The sequence below is a fragment of the Podarcis liolepis genome (assembly GCF_965112155.1).
Source record: "Podarcis liolepis genome assembly, chromosome: 10".
In the NCBI taxonomy this organism is placed as follows: Eukaryota; Metazoa; Chordata; class Lepidosauria; order Squamata; family Lacertidae; genus Podarcis; species Podarcis liolepis.
This window is the reverse complement of record NC_139562.1, coordinates 27,718,541-27,741,915: the sequence shown is the minus strand read 5'-3', so window position 1 is coordinate 27,741,915 and position 23,375 is coordinate 27,718,541. Positions and strand designations below refer to the sequence as shown.

At 41.1% G+C, this 23,375-nt stretch overlaps 1 protein-coding gene across 35 annotated transcripts in view; it reads left to right on the top strand.

Annotated features, from left to right (window-relative positions):
* The window catches only part of RBFOX2 (RNA binding fox-1 homolog 2), a gene marked incomplete at its 5' end in the record, with an annotated part of 176,762 nt that overhangs the window by 133,347 nt on the left and 20,040 nt on the right, over positions 1–23,375 (top strand). For 26 of the 35 annotated variants that reach the window (XR_014516357.1, XR_014516358.1, XR_014516359.1 and 23 more), the window contains 6 exons: positions 3,576–3,629; positions 13,006–13,098; positions 15,772–15,832; positions 21,193–21,246; positions 21,367–21,459; positions 22,591–22,723. Coding sequence is in view for 30 of the 35 variants with exons in the window: in XM_083462226.1 (XP_083318352.1) it covers positions 3,576–3,629; positions 13,006–13,098; positions 15,772–15,832; positions 21,193–21,246; positions 21,367–21,459; positions 22,591–22,723 (488 nt within the window). The remainder of the gene's footprint in view (positions 1–3,575; positions 3,630–13,005; positions 13,099–15,771; positions 15,833–21,192; positions 21,247–21,366; positions 21,460–22,590; positions 22,724–23,375) is intronic. The other 9 variants (XM_083462204.1, XM_083462203.1, XM_083462200.1 and 6 more) reach the window with 3 other exon arrangements.

Genomic DNA, 23,375 nt, shown 5'->3' with positions numbered 1-23,375 from the left:
CCACCAAGGTCATCTAAGGAGTGCGCTTATTAATCTGAAGATTATAATGATTCAGATGCGGAGCTGAAAATAGTTGCATTCAAAATTTGCTCCACTGTAATGACTATTGAATTGCTGAAGTGATGAATGGGTAAATTTGCTTTTGTTTTTGTTGTTGCCAAATTGCAGCTGAATGGTCTCCTTCGAAACATAGGTCCCAGCTCTAAGGACAACACATTAAACCCACTTTAGGGGGCTAGCTGTTGGGGTCCTGCTTTAAGCTGGCAAGACAGCAACCAGCCCTTGCCAGATGGTATTAAAGGCATAGGGACCCCCACCCCCCACGGGGGATCAGGGGACTGAACTATCTAGCTACTACTTTCTTACTGTATGAGTTCAAAGTCTAATTCAGCATTGTCCAAACAGTGAATACTGCTGGCCTAGTTAGTTCAATGCCTCTAGGGAAAGTCATGTTGTTTACTGTAAAATTTAGAAGAGTTGACAACAAGCCGGTAATAGTTACATTCAGATGGACAGGGAGTTTGGGGGTGGAGAGAGATATAAAGCTTATAAGACAGGCAACGGTGACCTCTTTTTATTTAATTTTTGTGTGTGGCTATGACTCATACATTTTGAGTCAGTCAGTTCTGAAATCATTATGCTTAATGAAGCACCATATGCTCATATCCCCTTTGGATAAGAAAGGAGGCCTACAATTACTCAGTGGGATTTACTTCTGAGTAGACATCTATAGAATTGCACTGTCAGGATGGAGCTATATATGCACTGTCCTTACATATGTTAAAGAAAGCATTTTTTATTAGGACAACCCTGTTTTTAATGCCTGGGGGGGGGGTTAAGGCAGAGTATAGGAAGTGTGGCTTGTTTGAGTAAAAGAAATAGCACATAGGGTTGAGTTTAATGGAGAAGCAATTTAAAAATGGCAGAGCCACACCAGCATCTGGAAGTAGTGCAAGAACTTATGAATGCCAAGGGGGCTACTACCATAGCATTCATTTGCCCTGTAGTAACCCAGACTCTTAGTGCATTACTGTATGGGTTACTACAGGGCAAATGAAGCATCTGGCCTCCATTGGTTCAGCTTAATGTGATGATTAGAACGTTCATCAACACTCCTTCAGCTGAGGGAACTTGTTAGTGGCGGAATTCAACTTAAGTTGAATTAAAAGTTACCTTGTATATGGCTAGAGAAAGGCAAATAAGGAAGGAGTTAGGAAAGCTCACAGGAAAGAGGTCCCATGAGGTAGGGAAGCTAAAAGGAAGAGAGAAAAAAGGAGCAGGGTGACTGAAGAAATGGTGCAAAGCATGGAACGGAACAAAAATTAAAAACCTGAGGGAAAGGAACGGGGGAGGGGGAGAAGCCTGAGGAAAACATAAAGCTAATGGAATTGGGTTGGCTCTGAAAAACCCACAGAAAGCCTAAGGATATAGGCACATAGGAAACTGCCTTATAGGGAGTCATGCCATTGGGTATGCGCACTGCCTATTTCAGGGTTTCAGGCCAGAAACATTCCCAGCCCTGTATGGAGATGCCAGGGATTAAACCAAAGCCTGCCAAATAGGTGTTCTGCCACTGTCAGTATGTCAGATGGAAGGGAGTTGATAGACTAGCAGGACATAGCTGACTTCCCTTGTAAGCATAAGGATGCCAAGAGTGATTGTCTCTCTAGTTTTATGTTACGTCATGCCTGCTGTGGCAGCCAGTTTGTGACATGCTCACAGCACTCTTTCAAAATCCAAAATGTGTCCTGGTCCATAAAGTTTGGTGACCCCTTTCATAAGGTCTCAAGGCAAGTTGCAACATACTTAATGTAAACATAAATACTTTATACTATCGATTCATTAAAAAAAAAAAAACACACACACACACAATTCATAAAAATATACAAAACAATCTTCTCCGTAATAGCCACAAGAAGCTTTAGCAGCATACTGACAGCAAAAAAAACAACCCACACACAAAACCCATCATCTTAGTTTATCAGAAAGCCTGAGAGGAAAGGTAAGTTTTTAGCTGTCACTACAAAGATGTCAGCAAAGGTGCCAATCAGAATTCATTAGGAGAGCATTCCACAGACAAAGAGAACCACAACTAAAAAGGCCCTCTTTCTTGTCATCATCCTCCAAGCCTCCTTCAGAGAAGATCCCTGGAGACTTGTTCCTTCTATACACATTGTAGTTCTGTTTCTAACAGTGCTTTCCACCAGTTTTCCTAGAACTGATGCTAAGCCAGCCAGCCTAAAATTTCTGGAATGGAGTAGCTGGAAAAGGAGGATGCAGGAAGAGAGACATAGGAATAAAGGCACCTGCCTGTCCCCTCACACTCTCACCACCCAACAGCAGCCACCTGTTCCTTCACTCTCTTGCCCCAGAAGCAAAAGCTTTAAAACATTCCCACCCATGTGGTGTGGCATGCCTCCACTTGTTTTCTGTGCATGTTAAAACAGTACCACCCATGTGGAAGAAGCCAGTATCAGTTGACTCTGGGAACTGTAAGGTTTGCAGGAGTACCCCCCGCCTCGCCCAAAAATATATATCTGAGTAAAATATCCATAAAGTTGGGGGGGGGCAGATTCCAAAACAGCATAATGAGGACCGAGCATGCTCTGTGACCCTGGCTTGCTGACTAACTGCTGGGGTAGAAAAACAGAAAACCTGTGGGTGGCAGAATGGAATGGAGTACCATGGAGGGGAAGGGCTAGAGTGACTGGAATAAGAGCACTCCACACCACAGTGCTTTGTTGCCCATTGCACTCTAGTCCACAAAAGCTTATGCCACAATAAACCCATTCATCTTTAATTTACCGGAAGACTCGCTGGTTTTGCAGTGACAAACTGAACCTGGCTCTGCAATATCTTAACCTGGAATGTGAAATGAGATTGCCTTTATAGATCTCTGCTCTTGCAACTAACTCAGAGCGTATTAAGTAGTCAACGGCTTCAGCTAAAGTCCTACTCAAGCATTTGCCTCAAAGTATGTGGGCTTAAAAGTGAGGAGGGGGCGGGGTGAACCAGCAGCCCCCACCCACATCTTACCCACCTGTGCCCTGGTTCACACCTTTCCTGTGTTGAAAGGGGAGTTCTAATTCTAAGTGTGTTCAAGTGAACAAGCTTGGAATCCTCCTCTCAATTGGGGACCTCGATAATGCAGTGTTACTGATCATGTGTATTTAGCTGAATGTGCTTAGAAACTCCTATGAGCTTTTCCTCACAGTGCAAGGCGATCTGGCACATGCAGAGACGCTGGGGATGGAGACAGCATTTATCCATCCATCCAATTAATTTATAGTCCGCCCTTCCTCATGAAAGACCCTAGGATGGTATGGTCATGCATCTCCGTCCCCCCCCCCTCTCTCTCTCTCTCACTCTCCCCCCCCCCCCTTCTTGCCAACATGCTTCTGGGTGGTTGCTGAATATGGTTTAAACAAAAGCTGACAACCAGAAGAAATTCAACAACTGAACATTCTTAGCTGCATATTATAAAGGAAAATTTGCTAGCGAAATGAAGATTTTCTTAGAAAGGAGGATAAATGCAGTAGCTGACAAAGGGTAAATCTTCTCTTCTGTCTTTACAGCAATTTGGCAAAATCCTTGATGTAGAGATAATCTTTAATGAACGTGGCTCCAAGGTAAGTTTTGTTTCTATACCCAGTTTCTCTCTTTCTCTCCCCCCTCCCCTACCGCCCCTGCCCCAAGTTGACAAGATAGGACAGCTTCCTGCATAGAGAATAAGGCAGAACAGGAACTGGTCGTCATGTAATCGCCTAAAAATTGCCATTCCTTATAATTGCAGATTTTGAGTGTAGCCAATATATTTCTTCCCAAATCCTTTCAAAATATTCCTTCAGAAAGATCAGGCACCCCAAATTTCTAGCAATAAAGGGTTTACTAAAGCTATCAGAGTCAGATTTTCCTTTGATTTCTCAAAGTTCCTGGTGTTTGGGACAGATGGCTTCTGTCCATTTAAAAATAATAATCTATGAATAAATTATATGGGATAAGAGCTTTCACAGGCTATCTTGTGTAAAAGAAAAATTTCCACCCGCTCTGCTAGCATAATGGACCCTTCAACATTGAAAAAATGTTGGCTTTTAGCAAATTACGGTATCTGTACAAGATTCTAATTTTCTAGAACAGCTACTTGTGTAGCTATTCAAGATGCATCTGAATGATAGTTTTTCAGGCTTACTACTAATTGAACTATCTAGAGAACAAATTGCAAACATTATGGTCACAAGTGCAGCAATTTTGAGTGATACTTGTCCTAACTGGTTCTCGTCATGAAACCATTCTCCCCTCACTGAAGAATTGATGTGATTCTCTCTCTGCCCAGTAGGTCCAGCACTGGAATAGCAGGGAGTGTTGCAGGTCAGGAGCAAGGTGCATTGGCAGAGCTCTGTGGGGGAAGCTTGCACAGTGCATGTCTATACTCTGCTTGACTTAATCAATGCTAAGTTTTCCACTTTTAATTAAAAATGAACATCTGTCCCATCCCCCCCACCCCATCACATGACAGTTCAAAGGTGTACCGCCTAGTATTTTTTTATATTAAAAAAGCCATGGCCCAGTATAGAAGTGGCCCACTTAGATTTTTATATTTGGGTTCAAATTTGCATGTTGAAATTCGTTTCTATGTGTTATCTGAAAACCAGAAAAGGGATTATTTTAAAATATTAGCCACTATAATATTCTGCGTACCTTCGGCAAATTCTGTAAACAGAATTTAAAACCTTCATGGCAAGTGATCTTTGAGCTCAGTTTATGAAAGTTTAAGATAACATAAATGCAACACAACATGTGTTGAACTTGTGGAGAGATGCAGAACTATAGAGCCCTTTATTCCTTTACCTATTTCACATGTTCTCCTGATCTCAGAACTGGAAGGGATGCAACAGTGCTTGGCTACTGCCCTTCATTAGCCATAGGCCACTTGACTATTGAGAAGAGTTAACAAGCTGGAAAGAGAACCACAGGCATTTAATTTGTGTAATGCAGCCTCCTGCAAAATAAGCACCTTCCCATTGCAACTCTTAATAGAGCATGAGCAATCTGCTGTGGTTGCATCTCTAAATATATTTCTCTCCTCTCTGAAGTTAGCATAGGCCAAAATTGTTTATGAATTAGTGGTGCTTTAGTTATTATTGTCAGCCTTGGGGAAACTGACTCCCATGTACAATCTCTTTTAAATGCCTAAAGGATGCAAAAGCAGCAAGCCTGTCAGAAAGAACAATGCACTTATCAAGGCCTTCATTTGACATTCTGCTTTAATTTTATAAACACATGTGATAATCATACTCATTTTATATAAACTTACATGACAGTCTCTGTTCTTATGTTCAGAATCTTCTATAAATCACAGAATTCTAATTATGACTATTTAACAGTGCAGCCAAGAAAGCCCAAGACTTCTGGTTTTCAGTTAAAACAAGAGCTGTTAGTTATGCACTAACTTATGGGTATTTGCCCCTTTTTCTTTCATCCAGGCAATATTTAGCCCAACTAGTTTCTCCTATATTTGGTGGTAGAGTTTCTAACACCTGCCCGTCGAATTCACAACAGTCTTTTATCACATGGCTCCAAGCTGGGGCCTGTTCTCTCAAAGATGGTGAATAGCTTCAGTGAAACTCAGGAAGCTCTCAAAGAATGTTTGTTGGTTATATCACAGAATATTGAATTGGGACGCCTGGGATTTGCCATTCTTTTTTAAAAAACAAACAAACAAAAAGTAGCTTAGAATCCCCAGTGGTCGAACACAAATATTTCTAGGGCCCTTTCACTTGTCACCACTCCCCTTTCTTCTGCAAAAAGTATGCCAAAACTTGAATGCCTTTCTCCTACCCTGTGGTTTCTGTTCTAACCTAACGATATGGAACCTCTCTCCTCCTCTCTCTTGGGAATCGGAAAGCAGATGCTCCTGCTGCCTGCATTGTGCTGTGTTCTCAATATTATCCCTCCCTCCCCTGGGTTTCTAAAGGGTATATTTTTGAATATGTATTTGATAAATGAATGTTAAAAAGGTGAATATGTAAAATCCAAATCGCCCTAGGTGTGCCCCCATCCAGTAATTGGGAAGGTCCTCCAGGGGCGGAGCATATCTTTATCCCTTCATAACTGTGGCAAAGGTCCTCTGCCAGAATTGTTCCAGTCTTGTGAAATTTTGGGAAGTTTCTGAAAAAATAAAGATGCATCTTACCCATTGGTCCATCTGAGATGAGATGATAGCTTTTCTTTCTCTTGTTAAGCTGACATGCTAAGAGAAGCTTTCATGCATGTGTTAAATCTTACTAAAAACTGGCTCTCACTGGAGAGAGCCTATAGTTATGCACACTTTTACTGTATAAATATTGATTCTTCACAGGAGCACCAAACATTTGAATTCTACAATATGCACAATTAAGGAGGAGATTATTGAAAGATCTCTAAGAAAGAAACCGTTTGAACAATTGAAATAAGAATTTCCTTTGTTTTCAGCCAAATGTGCCTCATAGTTTTAGTAATTTTCATTGCACTTGTTACACTTCCCCTGGTAATGTGCCTACCAGAAATCATAGCTATTGTGTCTTAAAATGCTGGTTTGTTCCAGTTTGCCAGTGAAAACACTTAATTTCTCCTCCCAAATGAATATTTTGGTTTCCATGAGAATAAGTTTGATTTCCCCCAGTTTACTCTAGGTTTTGAAAAATCCAAATTTCTTTAGATCTAGAACACTCAAACTTTGTGATAATGAACCTACTCAAATCAATACAACAATTAAAGCATCCACCTATATTTAACTGGAAAGGAAAAGTGTGTTGATATTCTGTACCCTGGTCCAGTGAAGATGTAAGTTGGCAGGGTCAGGTAATTGAATCTCCCCCTGGTAATTATAAATGAACAATAATTATTTGACTTTGGAGAATCCTTTCTAGTGCTATATATTGTACAAAAAGTGCATGAGAGACTGGCAAGACACTGTTAGCACTACTTAAAATAGTAGCTTGAGAATCCTAGGTTCAACCTTTGTTTAGGATCTGTACACATGACACCCTACTGTATGTATATTGGACCAAACCAAAAATATGTATGTGCAAGATACATGGCCCTGCTGGACTACTGTTCTGAATATTCAGATTGGTCCATGTGTATTTCATGACCAGAGAATGACTAGTAGGGATGCATTGTGTTCTGATGGCTTAGCCTTGCTCAGTAAAGGCTGTGGCTTCATAAAAACTGCTGTGCCATGGTTGCTGTTTCCATGTTATTTGGTTTCTAACTATGCCTGAGAATTACATGGTTGCCTTTCTGCAGCTTATTGCATGCATCAAATGACAGAACAGTTTACCTTAATTACTGATACTTTGATGTAATCAGGCAGTATAGCATGTGGGGCATAGGCATGTTCACGCTCAAGTCATTTTATAAAAAAAATTAAAGATACAACAGATATGTTGTATGTCTCTTTACTTACAGAAAGTATCTAGTACAGGGAAACAAGTGATCTTGCACTGTTCTGCTCAGGGGTTTTTAATTGGGTTGGCTCAATAACAGAACTTGTTTCGTTGTAAATTACTTTGGGTTGCCCTAGGCAAGATAAAATGACTGACAAATTCAATAAGCAACAGTGATAATCTTCCCTCATCATACATCTAAACTGCATTCTAGTTTAGTCAATATTACCCCTGAAATAGATATAATAAAAACAAAGAGCCTTGTAGCACCTTAAAGTCTATAAAATTATTGTGGCATAAGGGTTTCTCTCTGTCAAGGCAGGAGTCAAGAGCAGGTCAGCAGTAACTCACAAGGTGCCAGTGAAGTTAACTGTTTATTCCAAGAAACAAAACAATTCAGGCCTAGTGAGTACAGTAACCCTTTTCAATAGATTTTCCCCAATGTGGCAGTTGCAAGGACTGAAGGTCCCCACCTTCCCACACCTCTCTGTCTTCTTTTCCCCTGGGTCCTTCCCAAGCAGTCAGAGACTCTGACTCCTTGTCTGACTTTGCTCCACCCTCTTCATACCTCTTCTCCCTCTGACCAGTCATTGTTGTCCCACCACCAATCTCCTGGTTCTGAGCCTTCTTCCATTTGGGGTTCCCCAGTTGGTGCCTCCCACCACCATGCCTCTGCATCCAGCTAGTCCATGACAATCTCTCTCTGACCCCCCCCCCAAAGAAATAGTGGTGGTGAAATTGTAAACGGTGAAGTTAACAACTGCTTTCTTTGAACAAACTACTGTTGTTAGCGTAATCATCTCAGCCAGAACTGTTCTGCACTTAATCTCCATCGGAACTCACTGTTTAACAATTCCACCTTCCACAGTTCGTATGTGTTACCTGTAAATCAGGATAAAGCTTTTTGCATCTGATGAGTGGATCGTAGTCCACAAAATCTTATAGCAGGGATTTATTTATTCCCCTTGTTTCATAAAATTTATACACTGCTTGACTCTAAAATTAAACACTCAAAGCGGCTTAGAAAAAAAGCTAAAACAATAGCATTATCAATAAGAAAAATGAACAACTATAGTTTAAAACTTCCAAAAAGTTAAAATAACAACGGACTAAAAAGCGATTAAAACTTCCATCAACCACGGTGCCCTTGAGGGCTTTCATTGACGCCCTTGGGCAGGTTACCCAATCTCCGAACTTGTATTTAAAAAGAAGTGTCTAGTCCTCCTAGAAATAAAGTTTCTAAAGAAGTAAAAAAATATGCAGGCATCTCCTAAGCGATTTCTGGCTTATAACATTAAAAATGTGTTGGTCTTTATGGTGCTACAAGACGCTATGGATTTTGCTGCAACAGACTATGCCCCTGAAATAAATACGGTGAAGTTCTGCTTCCCTCACTTGCAGATTTCAGTTGTGTTTTTATATTCCGCTAATGTTAGGTCTGCATTAGCAGAAGCATTTTTCTTTGATTTTGCGGTATTCACATGTTATCTTGCTTTAAGCTGATGCAACTCTGTCAAGCCCCAGTGTGTTTCAGAATTATTTCCACCACTCTAATGAAGTAGCTTTAAAGCAGCATGTAATTCAATCAGTGCAATGCAGTATTAGATGGGAGTTCCAGTCTTTTCACTGCAGATCTTGGAAAGTAGGATGCTTACTTTAAATGGCAGTAGGGTTTCCTTTTCTTCCCCTCAACCACCTGGAACTTCATGCCAATCACTCATCTCAGATGGATTATCAAGGATGGCTAAAGATGCATATAAGTTTTGGAAGCAAGTAACCCTAATGCCTGGAATCTTTTTGACTATTTATCCAGGCTTCTGGCTGTTGACTGAGTCTTTAAAGTGTGTCTGTGTATATATAGATATATTTTAAAAATGAAATTATGGAAAATCCGTCCCAACACCATAAGATAAAGATGCTGCTTCTGAGGTGAATGTTCTAAACATAATAAAAAAGGGTTAACAATGCATGAGTTTCCAGGGGCTCCGTTTAGTTTTCTTTGGTTTTTGTTTATTTTTGGTTTTATTATTATTTTTTCTTAATTTCTGTGTTCTGGCCACACCCAGGAGAATCGTCTGCTTTTGATTTCTCCCTTTACGGTTACATGGTAAATTTTCTTTCTCATTCTTCAGAGATGGAAACATTTTTAAAAACTCTGTATAATTATTATTTTTTTACACTGCTCATCCTGTTGCTTGTTATTTATTGCAGAATCTGAGGCCAGACTAAAAGGGTGATGGTTACTTGGGTGTCTTTTGGGTCCTTGAACAGCTCCTTAAAGAAAATGGGGTGTCCCTGGGCTACAGGTGGTTTCAGGTTATAGGAGATATTTCTTTATGAGCATTTAATAATCTACAGTTGCATTAGTTGGATAATTTTCAGGCAGTAATAATAAAAAGTAAAAAGCAAGTGTTGTTAAAAAAACAGGAAAAAACCCACGCACAGACAACTGAACTTTAAAATTGGTAGCAAGGCCAATCAAAAATAGGTTTGTAGTAATACTTTGTAATATTATATAGCTTTGTGGATGCATAGTTGCTGCCTTCCTTCAACTTAACATTTTCTGTGATGTACATGGGCAATCTTCACCCAATAAAGGAATGCATATATTTTACTAATTGAGATGTCCTTCAAACATCACAAAATATCAGTTCTAAAGAAACTTATTCATGCTTATGGACAGATATTTTATGCTGTTTGGTGGTGTTGTTTTGTTTTCTTTAAAGCACAAACTAATAACAAATTAAAACAATTGCAGTGAAAAAAGTTTGTAAATGTGACAGATGAGTATGTACATCTGTTTATAATATGTGATTCCTGCCCCTCCTCCAAGGACTCAGGAACCCATTCATTGGACTATCCTGTTGGAGAAGATTATCTCATTGTGTAGATAATAGTGTTCTGTTGTGAACCACCTTGAGATCTTTGGGTATAGGATGGCATACTAACTAAACTAAACTAAACTAAACTAAACTAAACTAAACTAAACTAAAAACTAATTGTATTCCTTAAGTTCCTAGTGTATGTGTGTTTGGCCAGATAGCTCATCTGGAACACAGAGATTAGATTTCCTCCCTCCAGCTAGCATATCCAATACACTCTCATCTTCTTAGCAAAAGCAAGTTCCTCAACAAGCAGCAATTTTTGTTTTGAAGGAAATCAGTCTGTTTTCCTAGTAGGATGGAATGTGACTGGGGAAGCACTAGAGCAGAAGTAGGCTTTCTGAGAGCAGCCTCCAAGGGGCTGCTTTTGGGGGGTGGGGAACAGAATTGCCCAGGAAGGTAGAGTTGCAATTGCCAGCCACAGAACAGCTTCAGAATTGACCACATGTCTGTCTGGGGCCGAGAGGGCAGGATAATGGGGGGAAGCTGCTGTCAGCACCCTCAGCCCTAACACCTTCAAAACATTGCATGAAAGTTTGGGGTTTGCATGTCTGGATAAGCCCTTTTGAGAAGAATTTGCTTAAATAGCCAGTAATAATATTTTTGCTGGAGAATCCAGTGACCCAGTTTAATTTATCAACTGATTAAAAAAAATATCTTTATCCCTTCCTTCCCATGAATAAGCTTCCCATTGAACTCTACAAATACAGGGCAGGAAACCCAGCTGTGAAGCAAAAATAGAGAAATCCTTCACACAGTTGCCGCAAGAATGGTGAAAGGCTTGAGCCCTAGCAGGTTCTCATTATAGCATCTTCAAGAGCACTTTAAAATGATGACCCACTTGCTACTTAGTGAAAAATTAAAATGGCTCTCTAGCCACTGCATCTCGTGTTTCATGTAAAGCCAAGGTAGATTTCCCCCTCAAACTAAGTGTAAGTGTACTATTCCGCCTAAACAGTCCTGGACAAGTCTACTCAGAAGTAAATCCAGTTGTGTTAAGTGGGACTTACTTCCAGGTAAGTGTGTACAGGATTGCAGCCTTCATTACCTAGGTTCCTGTTTCAGTATCAGCAGTTTCCATTATAGTTGACATATACTTTGTCCTTCCTGTTTCTGGGGTGAAAGAACTCGAAAAGATTAACTACTACAGTGTTTGAAATGTGGCTGTAAAACTGCCACAATGATATTTTATCTAGCCATGGGCTAAGCCAGATGTCTACATTCTTGTGAATGGAACAACTAATGCTCAGACCACACTGCTGAAGCTAAATGGACAATTCCTGGAGAGGAGACCAGTGGGATCCTCACCTACTTCTGAGTTTTCTAAAGGAAAGTAAGCTATAAATAAATCAATGATTTCAGCTACTATTTAGATGTTATCATTTTCTACTAGCTTCTCATTAAATTAATTTAGTCTTCCTAGCTTGGTCCCTGTGAAAGTGTTGTTCAGCCCCATTAATGAGTATCAGAAGTTTAGAAAATGGTCTGCTTTGTGACCGAAACATGGAAAGAAGTGGATTAGGTGAAAGAAAGTTAAGCTGTCCTGTGCTAAATTAGGTGGCTACCCAGTTCTTCAGATCAGTCCCAAGCTTCTGTGCTCTTTCCCATGTAATAGATTCTTTCCCCTCAGATTAAGTAGTTGCCCACTTAATGATGATATATGCATATACTGCAGCATTTCTTTAAACAATGCTCATTTTACAACTAAATGTAAGGGTTTTGCATCAGGAAAAGGAAATGTAAAGCTTGGACTGAAAAGATAAACGGATCAATTGTGTAGCAAGGTTTCTACCATGTCCAGTTGCTCTACCATTATTGGAGCATATACAGTGGTACCTTGGTTGCCAAACCTAATCCGTTTTGGGAGCCCCGAAACCGTTCGAAAACCAAGGCACAGCTTCCAATTGGCTGCAGGAGCTTCCTGCACTCAATTGGAAGCTACGTCGAACGTTCGGCTTCGGAAAAATGTTCGCAAACCAGATCACTGACTTTTGGGTTTGCAGTGTTCGGGAGCCAATTTGTTCAGGAGCCAAGCTGTTCAAGTACCAAGGTACCACTGTATAGTGTAAAGACTTACAGTGTGTGTGTGTATATATATATATAGAGAGAGAGAGAGAGAGAGAGAGGGTAATATCATATAGGTATGCGGTAATCGATAAAAGACGAGTCCAAAACTGCAATTTCTCCAGAGCTGCTGCAAAGGGTGTGACTTTCTTGCACAGCATTAAACTGTTGGACCACACTCCCTTTTTGTAGTGGCATGTTCAAAGCACCTGCATGTGTGTATCCTTGCCATAAACAGGCAACTACTGAAAATGTTGTAGAGTCATGCCTTTGTAAGGTTCCGCATGGCAAGAGGATTTCCAACTAGGATTTAATAAATTTTGTTCCGTCAAACTAGGAGCTAGTTTACTTTTCAAAATTTGTCTCGAGTAACTGTACTTGTTTTGGTCTGGCCTCAATTGCTTTATGTTTGTTATTATTTTAAATCTGATTACAACTTTTTTTTTATTAAAAAAAATTAAATTTATTTCATGAAACATGCATGAACCAAAAATGTGACTCTAGGAGAGTATTGCTAAGTTGTGCTGATGTCAATTTCATACTGTGATATTTTTTTTCTCTATTTATCTAGATATCAGTATTTCAATATATAACGATGTGCATGTTTTCCCCCCTTCTCCCGCTGCATGCAGGGATTCGGGTTCGTAACTTTCGAGAATAGTGCTGATGCAGACAGGGCCAGGGAGAAATTACACGGCACCGTGGTAGAGGGCCGTAAAATCGAGGTGCATGTCTTCAGTAATTCAATTTCTTCTTTATATTTATTCTTTTGTTTCTTTTTTGTGTCTTGCCTCACTTATTTCACATTTGGATTCCTGTCTTGTGTGCGTGTGTGCGTGTGTTTGTGTCTCTGTGTTTTTCACTCCCCTGCCCCCCTGCACTGAGGTGTATAAAAATAACACACCCACCCAAATATATATCTATATATGTTTTGTTACTTTAGGTATTTTTCTTTTTCTCCTTTCTCTTAAGTTTGTTTCCAACCCACTCCAAATTTTTGACCTTCTGCTGTCTTGATTTTCCTTTGCTTCAGTTTATGAGGCTCCGACTTTTTATTGCCAATCCTGATCAAAACTAACGAAAAGAGCACTGTCCAATTTGTAACTTTTGTGTCTTAACAACAAAGAAGGGGGCCAGCCAGAATCTGCCCTTTTCCTCAGAGGCCAGTTCTCCTTCATATGAGTGTGACATTACATTAATTGCAGGAAGGGATTGACAACACAGGAAGAAACTTCCTTGGGCTGCTAGAATAATTTTTTCTGGAGATGATTTCAGTAAGTAAATACACACTCAAAATTAGCTCTTACAATGTGCACAGAGTTTGATAAATGTGAATAGTTGTTAACCACGTGGGAAGTAACTGATTAATCAGTGGGGAGAAAAATATATTCCCTCATATTGAAGGCTAACTGGCCCCTTTCTCTTTTCCCTCCCTTTTTAAGAGAAAAAAGTACGAAATATAGGGGGGGAAACTTAAAGCCGCCGTTTTGAGTAAGATGTCTGCATATTTTGCTTTTTTGTTTTGTTTTTTTGTTTTGTTTTTGTTGTTTTATTTCCCTTTTCAATGGTTTAGTGTTTAGGGCCCTTCACTTGACTCACTCTTTCCATGGTAACTATACACAATGCTGGCGATGGTACGAGTTGGCGGTAAGTGAAACAAAAGTGCTAGAGGAGAAGCTTATTTCTTTTCTTTTTTTAATGCAAAACAAAATTAAGAAAGAAAAAAATCCATCTGCCATTTCACATTAACACTACAAAATGTGATTTGACTTGTTGTCCCCCCCTTTCCTTTCCCCTTTCCCACCCCAACCCACCCACCCCTTTTTATTTTCAATGCTGTTGAGTAATGCCGCCTGGACTTTGGATGTACATACCGTTTTGTATAAGTCTGAGCTGTTTGATTACTGACTTCCTGGTGATTTCCCTTGCACATCTTACTCAGAGTTACTGAACTCCAGTTTGGCTGGTTTTTATTAATGCACCCATACCTTTCCCCTCTCTATTCTCTCCCTGCCCCCTTTTTCTTTTCTTGCTCTGCCTCTCTCCAAACCTGTGATTGTTTTTCATTTTTCCTTTCTCCCCTTGCCATTTTTTTCTTCTTCACTCAGTTAAATGCAGCTGTTGGTCTCTCTTTGCTGACTGGTGGTTTCTGATTGGTTTTGGCCATTTTTCCTTTAAGTGCTTGTATTGCACTCTGCTGTAGCAGCTGATTTCAGGCACTCGCTCCATCTTAATGATTGTCTGTGAGACCTCTCCTCTCTCTCTCCCCCTCCCTAGCCCCATTAATCGATTGTTGTTGTTGTTGTTTTTCTTTTTTTATGTGTGTTTTAACAGCATGCTCTCAGTCTCATCGTTGTTGTTTCCCATTCTTTTTAAATGTATGATGTTTATACTGTTTGGGGGCTGAAATTAGAGTAATGGGTTTCCAGGCTCCCTTCTTCCCTGCCCAAGCTCACTCTTCTGTTAAACGTCAGAGGGCATCTAAGACTCCATCTTGAAATCGGCCTTGTGGCTTTTCCTTCTGTTACGGCTTAGGATTTCGAAATGTCACTGATTCTAGCTCAGCCTTCACCCTCTTTGCAAGAGCTCTGAGGCTGTGTCTGACACGGGGCTGCAGTAATTTGGCTTTGCCCACCGCTCCCATGTTTTTCCAGCACCATTTCTGCTGTAACACACACTTGCTGCAGTGCTTAGAAGGCTTGGGGCTATAAAGAGCTCAGAAATGAGGGTGAGTGCACTACGAAATCAGGAGACACCTTATCAGTTTCTAAATGGTGTTTGTTTTTTTGTCCTCCTCTCAAAAGTCAGCAATTGGAGATGGGTGCGCCAATATCTCAGGATATCCTGAAACTGGGATGTAGGCCAGGCAGCCTTGCTTTAGGAATCCAGAGTGGAGGGAATTAGTCCAAGGCACCTGGGATATCCAAGCTCTCCTTCCGCCTGAATAGATGTCTCCTCTGTAATATTAGTAGGCCACTGCAGTTCAGTGAAAGGCTACTAAAATATGAGACAGAAGGCTACTAAAATATGAGACAAAGTTGTTTTTGTTCATTACTTCATACCAGTCAAGCTGGACGTGGAGAAAATAGCAATAGGGGGAGTTTTTGCCCTTTGGATCAGTGAGCATCAAATGCCCAGTTCAGTCAAAGGTAGCAGGGATGCCTGAGAAAATGTGCTCTTTTTGGCCTTTTCTTGAATGCCAGAATTAAAATGCCAGAATTAGATTGGTTTGCAATTTTAATATTTAATTTAATGGCAACCTGCAAAAGTAAAATTAAATGTGCTGAATTTTTAAACAAGTTTAAAAACAAAACAAACACACACACAAGTTTTCACCATTTTCTCTAAAGTCCTGTGCTTCCTCCCCTCTTCCCCCCTTTCCTCCTTTTTACTTTTAGGTTAATAATGCCACTGCCCGTGTGATGACTAATAAGAAGATGGTCACACCGTATGCAAACGGTAAGGGGAAATTCTGCTAATAATAAACAAGGTTTATGGGGGAAGAGCTAAGCTATTGGGACTGTTCTTCCTTCCCTGGATTTCAGCATAATAGAAAGCTTTGTTGGAAGAATAGCATCTTCAAAATCTTTTGTGACTGGTGTGTATAAACACTGAAGTAAGATGCCTGTTTTTCAAAGGGTAAGAGAGTACCCAACAGCTATTATTTAATGGTATTAGAATTTGTTTTGAGCAAGGAAACTTAATGTTAAATATAGATTAACAAGTCAAACTGTAGGGAATAACGAAAACTTTGCCCTTGCCATTCCCTGGTAAATTAGTGAGAAATGTTCAACATGAAAAGTTCCATCACTGCTTTTAGAATGGGGAGGTATTTAAAAAGTGGACCCAATATTTAATAGTGGGAAAGGATGCGGACAAGGAAAGGGCCTAACAAATACACATGCAGATCTGTAATTAAAAATAAAAATATTTCTCTTCCCTTATCCCTCATACAGACCTTTCCACAAAGACCTTGGGAGAAATCATAAAATGCTAGGTTAGAAGGGTGAAGTCCTGTTTTGTCTGTCCTAGCAAGGTTTACAAAACCCACAAAGAAGGAACTTGCCCGTTGACTACCAGTCTCTTTGTGTGAATTAACCTTTCCTATAATGCTCTTATTTGACCATGTCTGTGTTACACAAAAGCTTATTGCCAAATACTGTACCTGAACAACATTTGATAATGGCAATGCACCGGTTTCAGCACTTGCCGTTTAACTATACTAATTCTCAAGAGATGGTATGTAATGAAACACATGAACTTTGATCTTCCTGAAAATAATTGGTGTTGACCTAGAAGTCCATAGTACAACAGCCACTATAAAAGCACTTGTAGGTGGCTAAAACAAAACTGGAGGCAAAAAGGTCCAAATTCTCAGCCTCGCTGTCTCCTAAAAGTAGCTCTTGGTCTGGCTTAGTCACCATTAAGCTCAATCACCATTAAGTGAGAAATGCTAGTTACTAATTTGGGTTGAATAACAGCATGTTTTAAACAAGGTTCATTGAGAAGGGTATATTTGCTAAATCTGTATGCTGTCTGGTTGGATAGGGATGGTGTTTGTGTTTTTCACAGAATTGTAAAAGCTGAGTTTTCATGCAGCTGTACATTGTCTACCCACATGCTTGTGCTAAGCCCTTAGTCATATTAGCTTTCTTGTTGTGACAGCACAGAGGCTTTGTTCCAAAGGTGTGCTATATATTATAATGCATTGCACTGGCATGTTAATTAGTTATGCTGAGATGATATAGCTGCATACCCCTGCCAGTAGCCTAATATAAATTCTCAAGAATGGCAGATCTTTGAAGTGTAAGTAACTTTATCAAGTAATAAAAATGGAATCTTGTAAAAAACTACAGTGAAATAGGGGTTACTTAGGAAATATGCCTTTGTGGTTCAGTTATACGTTCTCAAATGGCATTGCAAGCACCCCCAAGTTAAAAATAAAACAATGATTTTGTGCATGTGCACATATAACTATTTATAATCTATATAAGAAAGCCAGTTCCCCACATTCATCATACTTACTTTCATTACATAAAGGGGACGGAGGGGATGGACCCAAAGCAAGACACTGCAGATAAAAGTTAGGGCCGGCTCACTTCTCACTGGTTCTCATTTAAGTCCTATGAGACAAAGTAAATGGGCTGCAATCTGAAGTACAGCTTCTCCCATGTAAAGTAGTGGCGGCCATACAGTGTGTCACTTGGGGGCAAAGAAACCCTAACAGCAGGTCTTTACAGATAGGAACTACAGAGAAGCAGCCAGAACCTGCAAAGGCCATTGGCTTGTGTGCTGCATCCTTTCGCTACACTCGTTAATGGGAGAAAGGACAGATGGCACTAGCATTCTGCACTTACATATTGAACTAGAAGCGATTGGGGTAGGAGCTCAGATGTGTTTACTGCAAATGCTCTTGTATTCATAGGAAGGCTGCCTCACACTTTGTGAACCATAGACAGAACTGTGTTCTACCTGCACTAAAAAGAAATTTGCCCCCCCCCCGCCCCGCATCTAATATTGCTATAAGGAACTACTTTGTACTGAGCTAGACTGGTAATGGCTCTCTGAGCTCAGCACAAGCTTTTTTCCTCCAGCTGTGTTACCTGCTAAGAATTTTTAATTGGCAATATCAAGGATGAGTCATGATTGTAGTTCATGTCCTCCAATACGGAGCCACAGCTCCTCCCCACAAGGATGTACAAGAATTCCCTCGCATTGAATTCAATCATTGGTCCATCCAGTATAGTACTGTTTACATTGAATAGTAGCAGTTCTTCAAGTCTTTGGCTGAGAGCTTTCTTGATGTTAAATATGGAACATTAGTGTCCTTTATTATACAGGTGTGGCCCCTCAATGGTAGCAGTATGGGACTGTGTGGGTTACTGATATATTCCCCTCCTGGCCTCTAGCATTACATCATAAATCTACTAATCTAGTATAAAAACCAGCCAGACTCCAAATTCAAATTTGTACTACTATGTGTACTGCACATGGTTTGCACAGCTCTGACCCATAAGTTTTCATTCAGTTTATAGGAACATAGTGAGTTAGCAGCTGAACTCTGCTACATTATTTTGTAGAATGCTTTTTGACTTTGCTTTTTGTTGGGTAAATATTTAAAAATGCCATTGCAGAGATATTTTCAGACCCACAAATTCAGAAAAAAAGTTGAAGAAAAGAACATATATAATAATTAGAATAATAGAATCGTAGAGTTGGAAGGGACCACGAGGGTCATCTAGTCCAACCCCCGTGAGGCAGGAATCGTTTGTCCAACATGGGGCTGAAACACATGACCCTGCCTGAGCCATGAATTGTACTTGGGCATTATGTTCTTGGTTGGTTTGTGTCAGCCCATTTTGACCTGATCAGTTCATGGTTTGTGTGTTGATCTCAATTTCACTTGTCAAAGTAGCGTTGCTGGATTGGGCTTACTTGTGCCTCTAGTGAACGAAGGCAGAAGGCACTCGGCTCCTAGGCAGGCCTTGCACACAGCAAGCACAAGAAAGGCCAGCACAGAGCCTGCCTGCTCGCCCGCCTGCTCAGCCTCCCACTTTTCTGTCCATTCCCAACAGCAAGGGTCAGTGGACTGGCTGGTTGGCTTTCCTCACCCACTTGCTTGCTTACTCTGAGGCTGCCTCAGCTCCTGACAACCATCAACCCCTGGCCAGCCCTAGAGGCACCATTTGCCTGGGGAGCTTGAAGGCAGGACTGCTGCAACAGCCGCACAAGCATTTGGGAGGCAGAGTCGTAAGAGGGCACCGAGGGAAAGAAGGAAAGAGGGGCAGAGGCCAGTGTTGCCTTCAGTACCCCTGACTATCATTCAAGGCACCCCAGGGTGCCACGGCACACCGGTTGAAAACCATTGCCATAGGCCAAGCTTCATGTGAGACCACTCCAGTGGTTCCTTCCACAGCAAGCACCTCTGCATTTCAATTCGTCCATGCCTATGGGAGACCATGCACTGGTGGAAAAGGGGTGTTACCCTCCGAAAAGGAATCTCCTTCAGAAATCCCCTAAATACAACCATTACATTGGATGCCAGCCTGCATTGCGAAGGGCAACTGGTCCACATATGGAGAACCAGTGTCTCTCACCAGCATTCATCTCCACAGTTCTGCACTCCAGACACCCGTCTACAATCCACATCTACCAGGCGACATGGAGGGCCTTTCTTAAATGGACCAGGTGCAAACAAGTTCCAGCAGAAGCCACCTCCAATCCCTGACTTATTAGCGTTCCTACAGGAAGGCCTTCAACAAGGGCTCAAACCTAATACGCTTAAATGACAAGTAGCAACCATTTCTTCTATTCTGACATGTCTAGATAGGCTCACTCTGGCCACTTACCCACTGGTAAAACACTTCCTTTGTGGAGTACTTCTCCAGTGTCCTCCAGTTGTTTATCTCTTTCCTTCCTATAATCTTCATAAGGCACTCTCAGCTCTCCATCACTGTGTCATTCCATCTGAAGTGATCCAACTTTTTTACGTCATGCCATCCAATTTTCTTAATATTTTGCACACTTGTTGAATGATCAAAACTAAGTTTAAATCTAAATTTTAATTTTTTATCTATGAAGGTTTGAAATTTCAAAAATTAGAGCTACCTGCAAAATTTCATATTGGGATCTCAATGGGATCACATGAAAAAAAATTGTACATACATGTCTGCCTTATTGGGTTTTATTTAGTATAAATGGGTCTTCTTGGAGTAAAATATGACAGAATAAAAAAGACTTCTACAATATCAGTTGCTTCAGGCATTTCTTTAGAAAGTTATTCAATTAAAAGGTGTCTGTAAAGCTAGCCAGGCTTTTCTCTTAACAATGTGATCCAAAACCAAGTGATAGAAGTAATGCTTTGAAAGAATTCTTGTTTGTACATTTCATTTCATGAAGTACAACAAAATACATGTTTAAACTTAGTTCTGATCGTTCAGCAATTGTACAAAATATTAAGAAGATTGGATGACATGAGCTAAAAAAGTTGGATCACTTGGTATGGAATGACCTCACCCACCTTTGAGCCACTGAAACAAGTCCACTAGAGGCACAAGTAAGCCCAGCCCAGTGATGCTACACTGGGAAAGCAAATCTACCCTTCAGGTAGGTACAATGGTACTTCTTTTTGGTAGAGGAGCTCTGAAGCAATAGGGTCTCTAGTTTAGCACAAGGAATTATAGTGCAGAAGTTCAGAAACGTGTATGATTCTAACCAACACTTGCTGCATGGCAGCAGCAATCATAAACTGACACCCCCTTAGTTTATATGCCTAGTTTTGGAGGTGGCCCTTTTCAGTTAAGTCAGTGTGTGGTGCGTCTGCACCAAATGCTAGCTCTCACAACTGCATTGTGAGCCAGATCTATTAGGAGAGGCATGTCTCTTGTTCTTTCAAATCTTCATCATCACACTTAACACTGGGAGTTCACCACCAGGCGTTCAACGATCTCAGGCCTCAATTTCACAAATTGTTTGTTTTGTTCTTATTGTAAAACAGCTTGTAGTAGTCGCTTTAGACTTCATCTTTTTCATTTGCTCCCTTACTCCACCCATTACCTTAAAAAGAATAAAGACTCATACTTGAACTGCAGGACGTAATTGCACATAATTTTTACCAGAAGGAATCAGTTGATTTTCTGCTTCTTCCATCTATGTCCAGAACGTGAGAATTTGGGAAAACCTAGCCTGCCTTTATACACAGCAGCAATCTGCATGGAAACAAGAGGCGGATATGCACCAGAAACGACACTGCATATATCGAGCTGTTTGCTCTTCCCCTGGGGTAGATCTTGATGCTCCCTCTGTCTTTATTCTTTCAGGTTGGAAGCTGAGCCCTGTGGTTGGAGCAGTGTATGGCCCTGAATTATATGCAGGTAGAAAACGTTGATGCGTCTCTTTCTGCTATTTAACTGCAGTGGTGTTTGTTTGTGTTCTCAAACTGCTGTTTCTTTATAACCTTTTTACATTTTTTATTCTTTTTAAAACTAAATTAGCATCCAGTTTTCAAGCAGATGTCTCGCTGGGCAATGACGCTGCAGTGCCCCTGTCAGGAAGGGGGGGTATTAACACTTACATTCCTTTAATCAGTAAGTAGCCCCTATTGGCCCCTGTATTGTTACTGTGCTTGAGTAAACAGTGATCTGTTAGCCCTCTTATTTTCAGTCTGTATAATATGTACTTGAAAGGATGGGCTTTGTTAGAAAGTGACAGCACTTCTCTGGGCAGTGGCTGTGACCCTTTCCATCTTGCAGCACACCTGCAAGCCTGCTTGTGGCTGGGCTTGCCCCAAGTTACAAGAGTGCTGTAAATCATAAGGGAGGAAATGTGCATGAAGGAACCAATTGCTTTAGAACTGAAGAAGTGAAACAGGCTGCACTCCAAAGTACATATTATTCAAGCTACTAAACTGCGAGTCCATCGCAGGCCCCCTTGTGGCATGCGCCTGGAAGCACCTTGGGTTGGATTTGTGCCTTGTGACTGACTGGCGCCTTCTGGGTATCATCTGTCATCGCCTTGTGTTCCCAGCTGCCTTCTGAGGTTTAGACATGTTTTGCCCTGAGCCAGTTTACTCCAGCATGAAGTGTAATAAAACAGGGCCCAATATATACGAAACCACTTAATGGTCACCTATGCCGGAAGGTGGGCTCTTGGTAAACTGGCACATCGCTATCAATTTGGCTGCATTACAGGAGATTCTTAGGTCCTCTCTGTACTTAAATTGAGTGTGGGAAGAATACACACACACGCACACACACACACACAAAATCTCGTTGTCAGTCCACCAGTTTAAGAGGCTCATAATAACAGACTTTTAAAGCCCACCAGCCCGCCTGCCCCCAGTATGTGGAAGAGTCACCTGCCTGTATAAGTGGCAACTCTCTGTGCTTCTCGGACTGTTTCTAACCAGACTGCATGGCATTCTTAAAATGGGGTGGAGGAGGAGGAAAACAGTTTGCAGTTTGTGATGAATGAGGCATGACACAGCATTAATCCCTTGCATGCCAGGCCTCTCTGCAACCCTGCCTCCCCTTCAAGGCCATGATGTAGCGAGAGGTATGCAATGTCATTGGGGCTCAAAGCATGCTCCTTTGCAGGACAGGTGCGAAACATTTCTCCAGCTCTGGAGTTGCGTATCGTTCTAGTCAAAGATGGCTGTGGTTAACTGGGCGGACGTAGTGATCCTTCTCATATCTTTCCTTGTCTGTCTGTCTTCACAGTTCCCGGCTTCCCTTACCCAACTGCAGCCACCACAGCAGCCGCATTCAGGGGAGCTCATCTGAGGGGCCGAGGGCGGACAGTGTATGGTGCAGTGAGAGCAGTACCTCCAACAGCCATCCCAGCTTACCCAGGGTAAGGGTTGGAAATCAACACGCAGTCCTCCGCAGAACCTAGGAGTTCTGCTGAACCCCTAAAGAGGGGGGAAATTGAGACATGATGGATGGTGAGAGTCAGGATATGCCAACACCAGAGCACTCTGCACCCAATTGCCTCTGGAAAGGGAAGTCCAAAATCTTAACATTTGTGACTGGGAAAAACTTTAGCGTCTTTTGGGGGTGCATCAGTGAAGGGCAGCTGTTTATCTTAACGTGTCAATTCCGCTATCATGTGGTAGCAGTTCGGCTGCATTGGTAAAGTAATATGCCTATAAGAGTTAAGGAAAGGGTGTAGAGTCTGGAGTGAGGCAGCTTCTGCACTCTTAAAAGTCCAGTATCGTCGTTATCCAGGAGTGGCAAGCATTGATTCTCAGTTTCATGGTATTCTTCCTGGAAACGGGACACAGAAGAGACATTCAGCTACCCACAATGGATTTGCTTTCTTGGTTGGAGACATTTTGAGAAGAGTTAAAATAGAGATCTATCAAATCTTATTTTTAAGATAGGATAAAGGAAGGGCTGAAAAGTGTATAAAGTCCAGTCTTTAAAAAGCAAAACGAAAAGCATTGATACAAAGTGTGTCTTAATGTGTGGCCTTACTTCCTTGGCCTTTGGTTATTTCCCATAGT